General features: G+C 35.6%; 1 protein-coding gene across 1 annotated transcript in view; it reads left to right on the plus strand.

Moving 5' to 3' along the window:
* Positions 1-21,568, plus strand: part of CSNK1G3 (casein kinase 1 gamma 3) — a 72,053-nt gene that overhangs the window by 27,034 nt on the left and 23,451 nt on the right. Inside the window, exons 5-6 of the mRNA XM_075136336.1 lie at positions 9,489-9,637; positions 10,951-11,185. Of these exons, the coding sequence (XP_074992437.1) occupies positions 9,489-9,637; positions 10,951-11,185 (384 nt within the window). The remainder of the gene's footprint in view (positions 1-9,488; positions 9,638-10,950; positions 11,186-21,568) is intronic.

A 21,568-nucleotide genomic window follows, 5' to 3' on the forward strand; every position in this document is an offset into this window, starting at 1 on the left:
TACTGATTTTTTGTGACATATGTGTTTACTGTCAAGTGTAGATTTAAGAAATTTTGCCACATGAACAGTTGGAAAACATAATGGTGGAAAGTTGATGGACCAAGTGATAAATTCAGGAAGCAGCTAATTCTTCCTATATAGGACAGGAGATGGGAAAAATTTTATGCCGGGTCTATCCATAGAGGTAGTGTTGTTTTATGGGCAGTGGTTGTACTTTGTCAGAGAGAGAGTAATTTGAAGGAAGTGTATTTTCATCGTGCAAGTGGCAGAATAGTCCATCATATGAGTTGTAAAAATAGCTGTTACTGCTGGAAGAAATTTGAAGTACAGTAATTGTGAGCAGATGGGGGCTTTTTCTGATAAGTAATTACTCGCTGTACTAGCCGTTCCAGTTATCTGGAGCCTTCTGGCTTCTAAGCTTCTAAAAATCCACGTTTGCAGGCTTTCTTAATCATGATGATGAAGTAAGCCTTTTTCTTAGCTGTTTCTGTTTATTCACACAAAACTTCTCGTAATTTGGCTGATAGCTTTATGCCTGTGGGTGGACTGCTTATTTTGCATTTAATTGTATTAAATAGCCTTTCCACTTGTTCTCCTCATGTATACATGCATACATGTGTATTAACAGCAAGTGACTGCTAAAAAATGGTTTCAGAAGCAACTGGTGAAAAGGGAATAGTACTCCCTTTCTTTCCCAATTTTGTAGGCAGAGCCATAATTTCCTGTAATCAAAACTTCCTTTTTCACAAATAAGAACCACAGGTTATGCTCCAAATAGACTCATGTTTAGTGTGAAATAACCTGAAGCTTAAGGGGTAATATACCTGTAGCCTCTGTGAAATCCCAGTTTATTTGGGAGTGGCATGGGGAGGAGGGAGAGGCATTAACATGTGAATGAATAGTTCTGGAAGAAAATGAGGTTATTCTCCTGAAATATCTTCCTGAAAGCACATAAAGAAAATGTTACTGGGCAACAGATTATCTTACCTTCTGACCCTTTTTAACAGACCATCTTAGTGCTTCCTCTCATCTTATGAAAGCTCTTGATGGAAGGAGTAGCATTTTGAAATTGTGTGTTTTCTTGGTATTCCCTTATCTCCAGCCAGTATTTGTCTATTACAAGTCTATTTACTTATTCTTATAATATCTGTTTTCCTTTGTTTTCTAATGACCTTGTGACTTAGATTTTTTTAATTATTATTAATTTCTATGATAAGAGTTTTGCTATTCTGCTTCTTGAATGCCATGAAGATGGAAGACATGCTTGAGTGAAAAAAATTTGGGGGATCTTTTATAGTTCTGCTCACTGAAAGAACACGTTAAAAATAGACATGAAATGTAATGGATGTGTAGTTTTTATACACACAGCTTCTGAACTGAGAGTATTCATTCTTTGTATTTAATAAAAAGTACTTTTGACTTGCATGAAAAAGCATTAACCTTCCTTTGGAGAGAATATGCTCATGAAGGCGGCTTATAATCTGTAACTTTACTCTCAAATATGCTTTTTACTGAACACGGCTGTGAATGTGCAGTAGCATGTAGGTGGTTCTCAGGAAAAAAATGTGAAGAATCTTTCTTAAACAGGAAACATTTTATGTACTTTTGGGCTTTTTTAGAAACGTTATTAATTATTCAGGGGAATGGATCTAAAACTTACTAAAATCAGCTCTTAAATTAGTTTAAAGATGTGGCTTATTTTGGTCACATCATTTAGCTTTCATTTAAGTTTTATATAGCAATAGAGATTTTTATGAAAATTGCTGTCTCTTTTCTGCCAAAATTTTGTCAACTAGTAACTGTGAGCATGTCCTCCTCATGAAGTTTGAGATCATTTAGTCAGTACGCAGAAGTTTCTAGTCAACTGAACGAGCAACCTAGAGATGGAATTTAAAATTTCTTTAATTCTAATAAAATTTTAGTTAAAAGTATTTTGTCTTAATATCCAAGTATGAGTGATAAGAAAAACTAATATATTATCATAAGTGCAATGCTACAAATAAAACTATAGCTGAATTCTTACCTGAAATTACACTAAGATTTTTTGAATGAATAGAAAACGTTTTGTATTTTTTTTATTGAGTTTTGTATTCATCTTTTACGCTATCAGTCTTTCTCCTCATGGTAAGAAGATGAGCAGTAGATGTATTTCATGTGCTATGCCCATAATTTAACTGCATCTAAATTCAGTGTGCTTTCCTACTAGGAGAGACTGAGACGGGGGAAAAAATCAGTGACTGCTGGCTCAATTTGAGTATTGAGCAGTAAAGCTGAGAATTCTTTTAATGTGGGATTTTTCAATTTAAAAACTTTATTGGTGAAAACTTTTAAAATGCTTGTTTCTTTGACAGGTAGGTATTTACAGTATGGTTCAGTTCCCTTTTGCAATAAGGAGTCTGTGTATATATTAAAGAAGTTATGTATTGTTATGTGTTGAAGAGCGTGAAATCTATTCAACTTTTATTGTCTGATTTTTCTAACATCTCTTAATAAATCTGTGGGTCATTAATCATAATGACTGGGAGTCTTTACAAGTGAATGACGACTCTCTTGTACTTACCCATCAGACAAATGGAACAAAAGAATGGTAGGTGACTCCTGCTGCTTAACCTGCCTTAATAGTGCTTGTGTCTGCAATGCTGTTGTTTTACTAAGAAGAGACTGTTACTATAGTACCTATCTATAGCAGCAAGCAATAAACCATTGTTAGGTTTTAGTTTTTCGTTTGAGGTCATTTTTGAAAAAGACAAAGATCTGTTCATCTGTGGATTATGCTATTTCTGAAACTGCTGTATTAACATTTCAGAGAAGGCAGATGCTCATTATTGTTAATGGTATTTTATTTTCCTTAACTTTTGCACTTCTTTTCAGCTGAAGTCCAGTTAACACTTCCACTCTTAAAACTGGCAAACACTTTTCTTACAGAGTGACTATTGGCCAGTGCATGTGTAAGACACATATTTGTGTACTATGGAAAAAGGTATTGTATTTTAAAAGGTTATGGCCAGTGTGAAATGAGTACCAAGTATTGCGTTCTGTACATGAGAATCTTTTCCATGGTTTGGTACTAACAGTCATGTGGTAAATGTGCTCTGCATTGCTATCTAAAAATCTGTTTTTCAGTTTTGAGATCATGAGAGCCTGCCTTAGACATAACAGAATACTACTACTTGGACAGTGGTAATGAAGAATTTACCGTTGGGTTAGTGGTTGAAGAAGATTGCAGTGCTGGCATAATGTGATTTTGGAAGATACAGAAATGTTACCAGATAACTTGTGTACGTATTGGCTAGTAAACGCTGTTAGTGTAAGAACAAGTCTGTGTGTAATCATAAGAAGTTGTAGCCAGGGAAGTACTGAGCATTTGTGCAAGCTGGTCAACTGTTGTTGTAGAAGACTGGAATCTGCTCACAATTTTGGTAATCAGACTCAGTAGAGTAATTGTTTTAGCATTTCGAGCATGTCAGGATTCTTCAGATTGATGACTGTGTTTTGGTTTGGGAATGTAGCAAAGTCAGTTTGAAATACTCTGAATTTCTGATTTTTTCGGTGCAGAGTGCCTTAAGGCTTGAGATTAAACACTTTGTTATAAGGTACATTATACACAGTTTAATGTTGACTGGTAGGGTAGACATTGCTATTTATAGTTTTTTTCCTTGTTTTCTGTGTTGAAAAGGTGTTTGATGGGCTGCAGGCCAAGAATGAAGTTCAGTACTTCAGTGTTCAGTGCTTTTTCTTGTAGCTAAAGACAAAAATATTTCTGGTAACAAAAGTGTGGTTCTTCATCTAATTTCAGTTCAGACCAGCTTGAGAGTGTGTCTGTGAGTTTTGAATGTTCAATGACACTTTTTCATACAACTCTATTCAGCATATAGAATGCGTGAGACAGATGTTGGCACTGAAAGGGAGGCTATCTTTTGTATTTTAAGATAGTGATAGGTAATTTTTTTTTTTTTAATCTTTCACTGTGAACCACCGTGAACCACAATACTACTTTTATACAGGAGAAGACAATGGGGTTTCAGATTGCTATTGAAATCACCTCTAGCTCATTCCCTGGCCCATAGCCACCCAGCCTTCCACTTCAGCCTGTGAAAGAAAATGCAGCATAGCATGGTTTCATCACAGTATATCAGCATCTGTGCTCTGCTATAACTCTTTCCAAGACAAAATTATAGCTTTATTATGATCTCTTAATTCCTTTCTCAATTGGGAGATTGTAACTTATTTACTAAGTTGATATTCTACCTATCATGAGGAAGTATCTCAATAACAAGATTGCTTGATTGTAGTGCTAGAAGTAAATTGTAGCTAGATTAATGTAACAAGTGATCATTTTTGGATCTTACAGGAACAATCTAAAATAACTTATCCCATTCTATATTTTTCAAATATTTTGGGATTGGCATCCTGCACTTGCTGTTATTATAGGATAAATATTATGGAAGTTACCAGGGTTTGAAGTGAGTTTGAAAAGACGATTTTTACAAGACTACTCTAAAGCGATATATGTGCAAACATATTAATTAATTGAATGTTCCCAGTACTTAATTAAAGCAGTAATAATTTACTGGACCTTCATATTTCAGAATATAATTTCATTTCTAAAACAAGTGCATTATGTTTCTAACAATCAGTAACAATGAAAGTTGAAAACAAAATGCCTAGCTATTAGCAAGTAACTCAGTTCAGGTAGTCTTAGTTTTACATATGTAAATAATAATTTATGAGTTCTTATGTGTGTATCTTTGAGTTGTCTCACTTCATAACCTGTCCATATATCTTGCTAACAGTCATTCAGTATAAATACAAAGTGAATTTTTTTAGTAACTTCACATGAACGTTGCTTTGAGGGGTGCTCTTAGGTAGGTAGCTAAGAATTTGCTCTTAAACTGAAAACGGAAAATTTTTTTTAAAATTTTTTTTTAGTAATGCTGTCCTGCTTTATTACTTTTGTTCTACTTTGACCCAGTTTATTATGTAGGAGAATAAACAGTAAGCAGTGAGTTGAAGTGTTTTTTAATCTCTTATTAAATGATAAAAATAAGGGCAGGTGAATTGCGAAAATCATGCTCTATGCTTAATTTAAAAATTTATTGTTAAAAGCACTTAAACTGAATCAAATAATGAATCTCTTGAAGAGGTATCTGTTCATATGCACTGTCAATCTGTCTACTGATGACTACTGTGGTTTTGTTATGAGTTGTTTGGGGAAAAGGTGGACTCAGTTTTGAGTTCTGTTGCTGCCAATATACTTTAACAGGAAGGTTGAGCTGCTCACTTATTAATGTGAATATACTAATATTTACATTTAAGTGAATGAACGATGATGATAATTAGAAATGTATTTTTTTTGAAGTATAGTCCAATAAAATCTATAAGAAATGTTGCTGGCAGTTTTTCTTGTTTTGTGCCAGTCCTTTCTAGTATTTGGCTTAAGGAAATGTACAGAATATTCTCAATTCATGTTTAAAGTAATATTTTCCCTCGCATGAGTGCAAGAGATCTGGTAAGAATGACAGCTGTATAAATTTAAATGTAACTTATAGGTGCATATATTAATGTTTCTGAGAAACAATAATTACTGACCATGAGAAGCCTGGCGGTATGCAAAAGTTTGTATTAATCTTGGAATACGACATCACACACAGATTTCAGAGATTAATCAGTATTTTCTGTATAAAATATGCTAGATAGCTGTAATTGTGAAGGAGGCTTGATGATATGGTTCACAGAACATTGTGAATGTTAGATAAATGGATATTTGATTTAATAAGGCTTACAATAAAAATGCATGTCTAATTCTGTTTTAGTAGTGTAAATAACTAGTTATATTAGATCTATTTTAATGTAAAAATCTTACTGTTATATTACTATTTCTTATATTTGCAAACATATTCTTATATTTGTAAATAAATGTAGCTTAAATGTTATGTTGCATGCCTCCAACATGGCATTTTAGCAGTGCTGAAATCATATTGCTTATATAGTGTCTTATTCTATGTTTAGAGTTTTACAGTGCATGGGTGATCATAGTTTCAGTAGCCATAAAGTGCTATGTTTACGGAGATTGTATGGCCTTCTGTGTATGGTTTTTTTGTATGCTGCTTTGGTTCAAGTCAAACACCATATCTGGCACTATCCTGGATTTTGTAATCGCTTACTTTCAGAGGATTCAGGCCAGACTCTGTAGTCTTAGGGAATACTTGTGTTTGTGGCAGGTTGTTGAATTGCATCCTTTATGGAGTACCAGTACGAATGTGCCATGGAAGGTGTCTGCTTCTGCAAATCTTCTATCTACTCGGGGTATTTTGCCTGTGTCTGATGAATTGCCACATATGAAAATTAAAATTACAAATAAAAGGCAGTGGGGTATAGGAAGCTGAATACGGAACAACTTGTTCTGCAAGTGCAATCTTGTGTATTTTACCGGCATTTATGGATCTGATTTAACAATTTAAGCAATAAGATATAACACAGATCACATCAATAGGTGTGTTTCTTGGCTGGCTTAGCGGAAACTCTAAAACTCTAAAAGTAAACTAATATTACAAGAAACTGAAAAGCACTGAAAAGCTGCTTACTTGCTTAATAGCTTTACAAATTTAGGTTGTATTTTACAGAGAAATTTTGCCAAGATACGGCTCAAAATTAAGTCACTGGTAGATTGGGAACACAAAGTTTAAGTACAAGTGGTATTGCCATTGACCTGTGTGTTACATATTTCTTTGACAGTCAGTCTCTGCTGCTTGTTTATCAAGTTAATTTTTTTTCTGAACGAGGACACACACATGCAATAATTGAGGCTACTATGTAGTATCTGTGTTAAAGCAAGTAGCTGGAATTTTTGCTTTAAGATACGGATCTGTGTTCATGTTAGTCAATATGTATATTGCATTAGATAATTGCAGTGAACAGCATGTAGCCTCATGCTTAAATCACACGTTGTCTCTGCTGCTCCTTCCTCAGGGGGAGGACTCCTCACACTCTTCCCCTGCTACAGTGTGGGGTCCTTCCCATGGGAGGCAGTCCTGTACGAACTTCTCCAACCCGAGTCTTTCCCACGGGCTGCAGTTCCTTTTCATGGGGTGCAGTCCTTCAGGAAGAGACTGCTCCAGCGTGGGTCCCCCACGGGGTCACAAGTCCTGCCAGCAAAGTCCTGCTCCTGCATGGGCTTCCCATGGGGTCACAGCCTCCTTCAGGCATCCACCTGCTCCGGCATGGGGCCCTCCATGGGCTGCAGGTGGATATCTGCTCCACCATTAACCTCCATGGGCTGCAGGGGCACAGCCTGCCTCACCATGGTCTTCACCGCCCACTGAATCAGTCCGTAGGCATGGGAGCTGTCCTTGGACTAGGAGGGCACTTAGCAACAACTGAAAACATCAGTGTGTTATCAACATTCTCCTCATACTAAATCCAAAACACAGCACTAGGAAGAAATTTAACCCTATCCCAGCCGAAACCAGGACATACATGAAGATGAACATGGCATTGTTGCTAGCGTAATTGTAAATGCAGTCCTTGAGAATATTAAAGAATATTTCCAGTCTTTTGAGGCCTGCATTTATTTTGTCAAATATTCTTTCAGGAAGCACTTTCTAATGAAGTAGGTGATATTATGGGCACTGCTAACTTAAACTGAAAGTTGGTTATGTCTCTACTAAAAATTTAGATACCTTTTACTGATTTGTTAAACATATTTAACTGATTATTCTCCTGTGCTAGGAGAAACCTTGTTATATGAACATGCTTATTATGGTTCTGCTCAGGGAAAAGAACAGAAGTAACTTTTTCAGGTAACATGTAGTTTTGCTAGTGTAAGCTGTGCATATCAGGAGACCTTTGTTCAATGATTCCGGTAACAGACTAGAGAGTAAGGGAATCTTCTCAGTGCAACGCATGTGACTTTTAGCCCTAGTTTTCAAGACGTTTATGGCCTTGGTATCACCAGCTGTCTGAGGAAATGTGTAGTGTAAGTATGTGTTCCTGCCAGGTTTTCTGGAATGCTGCCATGGAAAACTCAACAAAAATCAATTTTTCGACACAATAGTACAGTCTTCGTTTTTCAGCAAATTAATATATTCTTCAAGTGTTTTTTGTTGGAGAATATTACACTTATTTTACATCAGGAAGATGTTAGACTTAGAAATAAGGTATCAGAATGACAGGTCACATTTTAGACTCCATGCAAGATTTGAAAACAAATGTAGCTTTAATACTAAATTTGCCTTTTGCCGTCCTAGGTAGATGTATTTTATACCTGTTTACAGAGTATTTAAGAGATTATTATCTGAACATACAGTGGGATATTTTTGTTCCCATATATTGTGTTTGGAAATAATGTATGTTTTGTTCTGAACTTAATTTTTATTTTAATAATTTTCTAAGGAAAAAAAACCCACAATTAAAACTTAAAAAATTGTGTTTGTAAGTACAAAATTTTAAATATGAAATTGTGTTTTATTCAAAGATCTTTCTTTTCTAAATCATTTTAGTGATTTGACATTAATAATAAAATTTAATGAATTCTTTCTGGACATCAATTTTTGAAAGAATTTAAGAAGTTGAGGGTGGTATCTGGTGTGATACTTCAGAACTGAAATCAGGGTGAATCTTTATCATAGGTTCCTCTTGAGACTTCTGAAAATTTCCTTTGTCATCTATTCTTACGATTACATTAAAAAATTTCTATCCTTCATATGGTTTGAATTAATAAACCTCAATCTACCATACATTTTACTAGAAATCTAGATTAAAAAAACCCCAAACTTCCACTCTGTGGTGTTTAGGTTTTTAATGGACTAACTCACATTTAAGAAAAATGTTTTCTTCTATGTGCTATCTAAACAAAAACCAAAAATAATGGTTGAAGAGAAGACAGGAGAAGCCTTCCAGTGCAAATTTAAGTAGAAAATGCTTGTATTTGGAAAAAAATTAATACTAACAAGTGGTGACTATAACAATTTGTCATCTATAGTATTTTTATTTTGATGATGCATCTGAAACTTGACTTAATGTCTCATTAAACTTGAGGATTCATTAATGTCTTCTGGATTTTTAAATTATTTCTATAGATAAGGTGGTTTTATTCCTGAATGTAGGTTTGTCATAGCCTTAATTTAAAAAATTTTGTGTAAATGCCTATTTTTTTGAAAACGAGCTCATTTAAACCTCTCTTCATACCTTTTTAAAATCCTGTTTCAATTTACTGTTAAAAAACTTAACAGATAGGTTCTGATTTTTATTTTTTATAAAAAGCTTTAAGTCTTTCACAAGTCAAACGTAATATTCATAAAATATTTAATGAAACTGGTACTAGCTTCATTACTCCTGTTGTATCTTTCACTTTTTTATGAGGTTTTATTGTTGCTTTTGTGTGAAAAATGTATTTTTAACTTCAGATCAACTTGAAATCAGGTAGGAATTTTATTGGTATGTTCATTAATCTTATTTACAATTAATTACTTTGTATCTTCATTTTACAGATGGAATACCTCAGGTTTACTATTTTGGCCCATGTGGCAAATATAATGCTATGGTGCTAGAACTACTTGGACCTAGTCTGGAAGATTTATTTGACTTGTGTGGTAGGACATTTTCTCTTAAAACCGTTCTTATGATAGCCATACAGTTGGTAAGTAGAATAGATCTTAATTTGAGTGTTCATTAGCATAACTAAGTCCATCTTCAATAGATTAAATGCTTATTTCACTTAAGAGATTTGCACTTCCCATGTTTTAAATTGGGTTGGTGGCTTCTAAAGAGCCTGTAATACAGTTTTATCAGGAAGACTGTCTTATGTCACTTTCATTTTCTTTGTTCTAGTTTCTCAAAAATCATTGCATGAATGTAGTTTCATTGTGTCTTCTGAGTTCTCATAATCACAACCTGAAATAATGAATTTTAGTTTGACATACTCAATTAAAAAGAAATTCATGAAATAAAAATAATTTTAATCCATGAAAGCAGTTGGATGATGGGACTCCTAAATAGCATAAATATTTTTACTGGGCATTCTCAGAAAGAAAGAAAGCAAACAAACAAAAAATCCCCCAAACCCTTCCAGAAATACAAAAATAGCACAAAATTATTCAGTGAAGGATTTTTCCCTTTTTTGAAGATTTCCTCATTTGGTTCCCACCTGAGGGTGGGTGGAAATGGAAAGAGAGAGAAAGAAAAATAAGGCTTTGCATGTGTACCTTGATACAATGTGTTTTTAAATAGGTCCTTATGAAATATTAATGATACTGAACCTCCAGTTGCCTAAGTATGTAGTGATATTTTTACTCATGAAGGGTAAAAATAGCTGTTTAAAACACGACCGTAATTCAGTAACAGGCCTGCAACTATAGACACATAGAAATGTTCAGCTTATTTGCAGCCAAAATGACAAAGTTCAATTTTTTTAAAATGCTCAAATCATCACAGATCCAAAGATCATCTTTATTTAATACTTGCTGTTCCTTTCTAAATATCTACATTTTGTTAGAAAGTGATCCCGCTAGAATAGAGGTTCTATGCATGTTGGTGCACTTTCAGTGCTTCTCTCATTTATACTTTAATATGTAATAGATCTACATGGAACTTTGCTGCTCACTGCTTGATGACATAATTTCTGATTATAGTTTTAATGTGCACAAAACATACTTGGTGCCAGCTGTTCTTTAAGAAGTTAACTTCTCTTATATACTGATTCATGTCTAATATCCAGTGTGAAGGTTTCCAGTACGCAATGTGGTGTATCTGCTTAGAGCATGTGTACAATTTTCATTGGCTTTAACTGGGGCATACCTTGTTAAGAGCAATAGCCCTTTGGTTTTAAGGCAGTAGAAGGGGTGATTTCCTCTAAAAGTAAAGTCAATGTAAGATATTTAGCTTCTTCCACGATTTGAAGTGGCAACTTGAAGCTTAAACTAAACTTTCTGTCATTTTTTCTTTTTATTAAAGATTTCCCGTATGGAATATGTCCATTCAAAGAACTTGATATACAGAGATGTAAAACCTGAGAACTTCTTAATAGGACGACCTGGAAAAAAAACCCAGCAAATTATTCATATTATAGATTTTGGTTTGGCAAAGGAGTATATAGATCCAGAAACAAAGAAGCACATACCATATCGAGAACACAAGAGCCTTACAGGAACAGCTAGATACATGAGTATAAATACACATTTAGGAAAAGGTACGTGTGCTTTTTAAGTGCAGAAACAAGAATTCAACACCTGTCATTTGTCTGAAATCATCTTGTTTTCACGTTGTACTTTTTCTCAGTCTGTATTCGTTAAGAACTACAAGTTTTGTGTACTGTGCAAGATCAGTTTGTCCTTATGGAAATACTGTTTATGGGAATAAGATTCTCTGGGTCTTTAATCATCATGGTCATGTCTCAGCAAATAATTACGTTGTTTTTGTTAGATATCTATAAAAGAAAGATGAGGTGTATCTTTTTGTATCATAACATCCTCATGTTAGAAGTATACCATGGCCGGGTGAGGTGGGCGGGAAGTAGATATGCTTATTAAAGATATCAAAGTGAATAAGTTGCAACAACATAGGTTTTCAATGCTAGTGTGATAGTTTTTTAATCTCTTTGAAATGTAGTGGAATAAAAGCAGCTTATATTTGATGCTGATTTCTTGATTTTTTTTTTTTTAATGCTTATACTGTTATTGAAGCTTTGCAGAGTAGTTAAAGGTTATGCGAGTGTTGTAAATATGACGAGCTAAAGAAATGACAGGATATATATAGAGAGGTAAGGTGTTATTATTGAATGAATAAATTTAGCTGGAAGAAGGTGTGTGAGCACTCAAAGTGGTCTTTGCTTATTCCAGTTATATAGAGGTTTTCTAGTGAAAACAGGTTTGACACCTTTGAATTTGTGTAAATCAGTTGCATATCATTGCATGGTAGTCACTAATTAGGTTGCTCTTTGAATTGGTCACAAAAAGTGTTGCACAGTACTTACAGTTCAAAGGTACTTCATGTTAATATGGCAAATGAGAAACCATTCACATTTTCCAGTTAGTAATGAGCTGTTTTATCAATAAAAACAGACCATAGTAGCTTGTGGTTAGCAGCCGTAGCTGATGAAATGATGTTAGTGTGTAGAATCATAGACTCATTTAGGTTGGAAAAGACCCTTAAGATCATAGTCCAACTGTTAACCTAACACTGCCAACTCCACCACTACACCATGTCCCTAAACAGATCTATGTGTCTTTTAAATACCTCCAGAGGTGGTGACTCAACCATTTCACTGGGCAGCCTGTTCCAGGGCTTGGTAACCCTTTCAGTGAAGAAATTTTTCCTAGTATCTAATCTAAACCTCCCCTAGTGCAACTTCAGGCTGTTTCTTCTCGTCCTATCACTTGCTACTTAGGAGAAGAGACTGACACCCACCTCACTACAACCTCCTTTCAGGTAGTTGTAGAGCGCGATGAGGTCCCCCCTCAGCCTCCTTTTCTCCAGGCTAAACAACCCCAGTTCGCTCAGCCGCTCCATGTAAGACTTGTTCTCCAGACCCTTCACCAGCTTCATTGCCCTTCTCTGGACATGCTCCAGCACCTCAAATGTAGTTCAATTTAATGTATTTTTTATAATAAAGTCATAATAGATTTCCTTTAAGGGATAATAATTAGGCATGAGTGTTCAGCTGTTACCTTGTCTATGGGCAATTTGTTTTAATCATTATGAAGCTTTTCTGCCTATTTCTGCTTTTCTCTTGGTGCCTGCTTTAGTCTCAAAATAAATCAGGATGCAAGACCTGTCTAACTTTCTTGACTACTAAACTGGCTTCAGATATGCCTTTTCTATGAAAATGTAGAGAAAGAATATATACAATTACTGTTTAGTGCATTCTATGGCAAATGTAGATCTGTGTTTACAAAATGTCATTCAACAGCACTTTGGGACAGCAAACTTGGGAAATTTGCAGCATCTCCAGGCAAGGTAAAGAATGTGGAGCTTTTTCAAATTAAACAAAACCTACAAATCTTCAAGACAGATAGGAGGAAGACTTAAGCAGGTACATTTAACTGATGATGAAAAGAAGATGTTTTTCTGTAATGACATTTCAAAAGGGTATTGATTTCACATGGCCAAACGTTACTTTATAATTTAAAATCAGTTTTGAATTGTATTTCACCTGACTTGCATCTCTGCATCCTCTGGCTTCTTTGTTTCTTCACAAGCAAAGCTGAAGGATTTAATTTCATTATGTGCAAACCTATTCTGCCAATCATTCCAGATTTTGGCATGAGTTGATCTTGTTTTCTCCACACAGATTCCTAAAACAACCTCAGATTTCTTCATTAAGTAGGGAGAAAAAAGCAGATGTAACTATGGCTATGTTATGTTATGGCTGTGTATCCATATGTAAGATTAACAGTGCATATAAGGTCCCCAGATTATTAGAAGCATATGGTCAGAAATCACTGAATCAGAGAATTGCTGAAAGGCGATCCTAGTCATTTGACAAGAGTTATATTTGGGTACTGTACACCTAAATTTAAATAAATTTTTACATATTCACACTCTGCATATTGTTTTAGAAAAATGGAAAAAGTGCTATTTAATATGTAACTTTATATAATACCTGATTTTGGAGGCAGCCTTTTGAATTGCTTTAAAATCTCATTGGCAGTCCCACATCCTGGAAACATCTTCACAAGGTGGCTACCTTCCTTACATGCATGCTTTTAGGGGGAAGTTCTGAAAATAAGACAAAATAATAATTGCTTCCCTTTTTAAAGGTGGGAGATTGGGCTCTTGTGCCTGTCTCTTCAGTTTTTTGGAATTGCTTCTGTAGAAAGTATAGCATTAATTAAAGTAAATAAAGGATATTTGAGGTAGTTTCTGCTACATATATGAAGCACCAGAGAAATTCTTTGGACTTATGCATCAGGAATGCACAAATTTAACAATATTGTTTGTTTAAGAAACACATGTAATATCTAGAATATAACCAAGTCTTGTGAAAAGCAATTGAGACTCTTGGCTCGGTGAGCATCCTGGAATACAGCTTGCTTGGCTAAGCTTAGTAAGTGGGTTTATATGTAACAGAGCAGCTGTGAAACAGTTACCCAGTTTGCTTTTCTTTTTTTAAGGCTAAAGCTTTTGTACATAAAGAAGTTAATCAACATACAAAGTTTAACTGTCATCTTGTAGTTAAACAGATGAAATGAAACAGATGAGAAATGTCTTCCTTTTGCTGGCAAGTTGAGTCTTAGTAGTTTGAGGGAATTGGTTTTTTTGTTACTGTTCTTACAGACTTCCTTTTCTGATAATATAAACGAATTCTGGAAGCATCCTTCCTTCAAATAAGCAATTTGTGAACAAGGTTGACATGGACAAAAGAGCTGAGGAGTAGAAGGGCCTAAGTTTTGAACTTTGACTTAAGTACTTAAATAAGCCCTGGTTTCCATATTTAGATTCCAAGACATTCTGTCCTTCTCCAGAGCTTTTGCAATACCTGAAGTTTGTCAGTGTCTTCATATACTTTTCTGCTCAGCTCTTCACTGATAAGCAAGATTTTTTTAAGCAAAAATAATCTTTATAAAATAATATGAATAGTGATTCCTTTGAATGATATACTAATGTGGACTTCTGCATAGTGTTTGCAAAGCAAAGAAGTTAAAAATGCAAAGTATCATTGTTGTAGTTCATATCTTTAAAAATTATGTATTAGTATTCATTCTAAATAGTTTATTCTCTCTGTTCAAGTAGAATACAGTGATAAAAAGTTTAAGAATTTCAAGGTTTTTAATAAATTGATGAAAGTAAATTTTACAAGAAATTGTGTAGCGGTTTACTGTAGGTTCCAGATTAAAACATATAGCTTGCAGCGCGATAACAAATTAAAAGTTGGGCCACTGAAGGTGGTGCTTACTTGTAGAAGGAAAGAATGATGATTGGTAGTAGTTGTCATGGAAAGGAAGACCAAATGGATAATGAAGAAAATTATGAACAACTACAGGTTTCAGCATTAGGTAGTACAGCTAATAAACATTTCAGTTTATTGAAATCTAAACTGCACTAAAAACCTGTTATGTTTCAGGGGTTGATTCACAGTGTGTTCTGTTATCTCTACCACAGGGCTGCAATTTCAGGGTGTAAGGGGAAGGCCAAAGCCTATGTCAGTCACGTGATACTCATCTTCCACAGTCAGTGACTAATAGCCTCCAAGGGTTAATTTTGTTAGATACTGGCTACTTCAGAGCTGACAGCTATCTTTGCTTTCAACTTTCTACCCACATGTTTTCATGTGGAAGGGGGAAGGGAGGTGAGGGAATCTCTCCTTATTTGAACTGATACTTTAGAGCATCAGGATATTATTCCGTTTTGTGCATCTTCAGCTGCTGGTTTGAGTCTCAGAAACTGTCTCAAAATTAGAAGGTACTGGTTATATATTTCAGTAGTGGACAGTTTAAATATCAACATCCCTATTTGTCTTAGCATCATGGCCACTGTGGTTCCTTTCCTCATTACAGAAGTGTCTGGTGACCCTTGGCAAGTAAAGAAAGATTCCAGTAGTGGACTGCTAATCGCAGAATGGTTGAGGTTGGCAGGGACCTCTGAAGGTCATCTTGTTCAACCTCCCTGCCCAAGCAAGGCCACTTAAGAGCTGATTGTTCAGGACCGTGTCCAGATGGCTTTTGAATATCTCTGAGGAGGGAGACTCCACAACTTCTTTGGGCAACCTGCGCCAGTAATACATGTTCCTGTAGTACATACAGAGCAGAAAACTTCCCTTACTTTCTCATCACATTAAGTTGTTACTGTTTTAGTGGTTGCAGTTGGAAGTTTGTCAGATGGATAAAAGGTTTATTTATTAACTTTTTTATTTAATATTTGTTAGAGGTAATGGTCGTGAGCTTAAACTAATATTTTTTCTTGTTATTGTTTTACAGTTGTGTAAGAATAGGAATCCTTTTCCTTTTTCAGTTAGATTTATTTCCACAATGGTATTGAAACCATATCTGAGAACTGGCCTACTAGAACGCATTTTGGCCTTTCCCCCATATTAGAAATTAAATGCAGTATGCCAGCTTTATTTCAGCAGTTTCTTTAGTGTTTGAAAATGGAAGGAGAATCCTGTCTTCATAATACAGTAGTATTTACTAGAGTGCCACGACATTTTCTAGTAATGACCACCATGATGACTAATTTGTCGTGACTCCAAGTCTTGTCATCATTGATGTCAATGGGTTTTGAAATTCTTGATAAGAAGCAGTCACTTAATTAAAACAGTATAGTAGCATATTCCAGGTAATTTAAATATAATGAAAGACCTCTTACCCCACTTACCCATCCAAAAATGCATTGTGCATGAAGCTGGCCTTAATTCTGTATGCATTCACATAGTAAAAGGATGTGTAAAAAGTAACTGAACTATTGTAAGCTTGTCACGTTTGCTAGATTTATTATTCTTCACCAAGTAAAGACTGAAACTGCATTGTTGTTAAACCTTATTAGAGCCAAAGAGCTTTAAGAGTAGATTAAATGATTTTTCATTTAAAGAATAATAGTGTAAATACTAGTATTTCCTGATGGTATCATGAATATTTAACACTGGGAACACTTTTAAAAACTTGATAGCAGAGTTTGAGCTTCCTGAACATAACTTTTAGAACACAAGTTCCTCAAGTAAAGGAAGCATTCACTTTATTTTTCAGGCATGGTATACCAAGTTGGTATCGGCTTAAGGTGATACAACCAATTTTAAAACCAAATAAGCTTTTAAAGTTGTTCTTAAATAAAAGACCCCCGCGTATCATTTAAGAAAATAAACCAAAACGTAAAACTGGTAATTACTTGAAGAACATAACTGAATTTTGAGGAGGTTACATGTCTGATGTTAACACAGAAACAAAGTAAATGACACTTTCTCTTTCAAGGGAGTCTTTTCCACTCCTTAGGTAGAATCTTGATCTCTGATTGGACAGGTTTATTTTTGTCTAATGGTAACTTGTTTAATATGTATGCCAAGTTTAACTTGTGTATCATGAATAGTTCTGTACCTCTCAGCCTGATGCAAAGGCATGAAGAAGAATGGATAGGTATATACTGGCTCCTCTGGCAAAGGTAGCTGTGACAAAGCTAATACTCTTTTCAGCAGCTTGTCTCACTTCACTGTAGGAAGTCTCATTCTCATAGGAGATTCTCAAATATATAGAAACTTCTTAAATGTAGATGGAAAAGGTTTAGAATGCCTTTCTGAAATCTTTATAGTGATGTTGCTAAACCATGGAAAGAAGCACAACCTTATGTAATAACTCTGCTTCAGTTCAAACTCAGAGCAGTGGTTCTTCTTGACCTGCTTGTTTTGCAGGCATTTCTTGGGTGACAGAGAACTAATCGTCATGATCTTTTAGGTCTGACGAACACTGAACGGTATGAATGGGGCTCTTATTTTCATAGCCTCTCCTTTATGCGGAGTTTGTTTTTTCTGTATGTTCTGTGATTCCCCTCTAGAAATGTAGTATTTCTTTAGTTGGTGGAATGTACAGAACACTGAAGCTCTTCAAGCTCTGTTGTCCCTTTGGTTGCAGAGACATTAGCATATAGGATACATTTGGCACTGAAAATACTGATAGTAAGAGAATTTTTTAGGGCAATATTTTTAGTCTGTAGGTAATTTTCTTAGCAACTTGAATGGTCTGATAGCATGTATTACTGCTTCTTGACTATTCAAGGTGTCAGCTGACCCTTGTAAAAAAAAGTGTTTTCAGTAAAGAGGGAGGCTGTCAGGTTCACATTCTCTTACAGGTTGATTTCAAGTATGCGTTTATTGAGCTGTAACCCATTCTACGTTAGTACATATAAATAAGAAAGTATGTTGTCCTTTGATCAAAAGTACATTTTTAGGATCCATAGTGTTTAAAACTGTCATAAGAAGTGCATAGTAACTAGAAAGACTTGAAATGTTTGCATATGTTTAGTCGAAACTTACACAAAATTACCAAGGCCCACTCTTTTGAGGTATATGTGGAAGATGATGTATAGTTACTGAACATTGTGTAGCCAATTATTTCAAGAATATTTTGTTCCAGAAACATACATTTGATCAAGGTTTTCTAGTAGTATTGTGCCAAGCTGGGAGTTTGTATCTGGAATAGAAGGTATTTTGTCTATGTGAAAAATAATGTGGCTTTGTTCAGATAGTTATTTGAAGGAAATACAAATATTCTGCAGCCATTATCAGCATGTGGCTGGTGCACTTGCTACTATAAGGTAATTTCTCTTGGGGATAAAATTGCTCCATGCTTCTTTTCCAGTCCCCTTCATTTTCAGGAGGGGAGGGAGGGATCCCAGGGAATGTAGATTCTGACTGGGAGATTAAGGAAGACAAAAATCTGTGTCTGTAAAAGTCCTACAACTTTCTGTATTTGCTGGAAATCCAAATTGGTAATTGTTTTGGGATTTCCATAAATTCAGAAAAACAGCATACTGAGTTGTTGTCTGAATTATTTGGCTACAGAAAGTGTAGTCGTGTGAAGTTGTAATTGCTATGGTGTCGTGGTTTAACCCCAGCTGGCCACTGAGCACCACGCAGCCGCTCGCTCACCCCCCCCGCTGGGTGGGATGGGGGAGAGAATCAGAAGGGTAAAAGTGAGAAAACTCGTGGGTTGAGATTAAAGACAGTTTAATAGGGAAAGCAAAAGCCGCGCACGGAAGCAAAGCAAAACAAGGAATTCATTCACTACTTCCCATCGGCAGGCAGGTGTTCAGCCTTTGCCAGGAAAGCAGGGCTCCATCACGCGTAACGGTTACTTGGGAAGACAAACGCCATCACTCCAAACACTCCCCCTCCTTCTTCTTCACCCAGCCTTATATGCTGAGCATGACGTCATATGGTATGGAATAGCCCTTTGGCCAGCTGGGCCAGCCGTCCTGGCCACACTCCCTCCCAGCCCCCTGCACATCTGGCAGGGCATGGGAAGATGAAAAGTCCTTGACTAGCGTAAACATTACCTAGCAACAACCAAAACATCAGCGTGTCATCAACATTATTCTCATACTACATCCAAAACACAGCACTATACCAGTTAATAGGAAGAAAATCAACTCCATCCCAGCCAAAACCAGGACATATGGCTATCTCTAATGGTCTCTGGGGAACAACCAATATCCTTGGTTGTATTAGTCTTTTCTTGGTAGTGCTTAATTATTGAAAAGGCAGAGGTTAGTTATCTTGCAATGCCTGAGACTCTTTTGGGAATTAAACAACTCTGCTCTTTAATTCTAATTGAAAGGCCAAATGAAGTAAATTTCTTTAAACAGTACTTATCTTCAAACAAAACCAAAAAACCCCACCCTTACCCTTTAGTAGATCTACTCTATTATCAGAACTGTCATATGTTCTAGATTTAAAGTGAGTTTTCTAGGGGCCAGACTTTTTTGTAATCTAAACCAGCAAAAAATAATTCTACGTTGGATCAATTTTAATGCATTTCTTATTATGAGACCAATAAACGTTTGGACCTAAAATTGTATTAGCCTAAATCCTGGAGTTTTTCCAGAAGCTCAAAGAAAAAAATGTTTTTTGCAATTACAGGCTGTGCTTTGTGGTGATGGCCCTCCAGGAGTCCTAGCAACTTTCATTTGTCACTGAGACAATGGTGCAGGATGAAGTCCTTTTCCAGACCTAGGGCCCCCATAGGAAGTTCAGTAGTCCTTCTTGTACCCACCGAATTAGCACTGGACCTCAGGGGCAGTATTGTAGCTGCCTTAGATAAATATCTTTTTCTGTGTAAACTAACCTTATAAATCCATAATTATATGAAACAATGTTTCTAATACAAACTGAGCTAAATAAATCTTTGCTCTCTTAATTAAAGGTATAACTGAAAATAGGATTTTTTCTGTAAAGTCCACATTATTCGTAACACAACAGTATGGCATACAATGTGTGCTTATGATAAAACTGGTGTACAACTTCATTTTAATGAACGAGAATCACTAACTTCAGGATTCATGATTTTGTTTAGGAAGGGATGCTATTCTTTCCCTCAAATTATATTATTGTATAGGATCATAATTTTTAGTAAGACTACAGACTCTGGGTGATAACTTTGAAATTTATTTTTGCTAAACTTTATAGATTGACAGTTCAGGATATGTAGATTGTCACTTTCCATCTACTTTGTGATTACAGTAACGAGTCTGTGTATCAAACGATGTAATCATCCCAGTAGCTAATACTATCTTTTCTGTTCCAAATAGATAGTGTGTTTCTACTGTTTCACCATTCCTATAGCAAGCAGTAAAACTTACTTTGGAGGGGGAATGCAGTGCTTATGATGGATGCTTACTGAAGACTGAATGTCTGTTGTTTGACCTGTTTTACGGTTAATTTACCATGTATGCTAAAAAAAGATAATTTCTGGAGATAGTCTGCTGAATGAGGTTCTAGTTCTTATTAAAATCAACCTATTTGAATTGAGATGATTAATTTATCTCTAACTTGTAAACTACATAACAGGTATTAGTTTCTTACTAATTTAGGTAACTTCAGCTGACCTCCTTGACAGAGAGGAGACCGTGTGCCCTAAAGCTTTGTTTTGTATTTGTCATCGTATATTAGTATTACCTTCTAGGCAACAGATCCTCTCAATCTCATTAATTTGTGATGCAGTAGGATCTGTGTACATCAGCAGCCCTTCCTCCAGCTGATGCTTGAAATTGTTTTGTGTTCCAGCTAGTCCACTGCTACTTTTTTCCCCCAGTTTTCAGAGGCTCTTGTTCCAACAACAGCAATATAATCTTTGTTTCCTGTTTCTCAGGCTTATCTTGAAGAATTCCATGCATAGGAAAGGGTATTTGACTACTATTTTTTAATTACTCCAGAGTGATCAGTGGAGAACTCAAATGGACTCTAAATAACAATCCCACTCCCCAAAAATTAAAACAAAGAAAAAAATCCTTTCCCATAGCAGATTCTTGAGGGCACTGTGAATTCAAATGGTGTATCCTAGAAGCAGTTCCCACAGAACTATACTACAGAAATATCTCCAATGGTCCAAAGCTCATTTAAAAAAAAAAAAATCCTCTTAAATTGAAAACATCTCAGAATAAAGATTGAAAGTTTCTCCTTTCATGGAAAGAACTCTCAGTGAAGGAGCAATTGCCTCAATAAGGTGTTTCGGGTGTTTTTTAAGAGAGGTTAATTTTTCATCAGCATGACCTGTAGAAGTTAATGCAAAAGAGAGGAGTTATTGTCCCTTAGCAAAGACCAAATAGAACTTTCCAGTACGTTTTTGTGGGCCATACCTTAGTGTTGTCCATAGATGGGCCATCTGTTGTCCACTTGTAACATTTTTGTATGCTTTACCACCATCTTACCACTGATCTGTCTTACACAAAACACATACTGCATTGCACAAAACGTTTGTCGTGAGCAGTGCTCATGAAGTACTCATTTCCATGTCCACCCTATCTCATAAAGAGCACAGGACTTCTGCAGGCAGCTGGAGTCAATGTTTCCTTCATGTACTGAAACCTGTCAGGCATAGAACTCTACTGCTTATTCCTGCTTTCTTGTTAACCTACATGGTTGCATCAGAAT

This window comes from Calonectris borealis, chromosome Z (assembly GCF_964195595.1).
Source record: "Calonectris borealis chromosome Z, bCalBor7.hap1.2, whole genome shotgun sequence".
Taxonomy (NCBI): domain Eukaryota; kingdom Metazoa; phylum Chordata; class Aves; order Procellariiformes; family Procellariidae; genus Calonectris; species Calonectris borealis.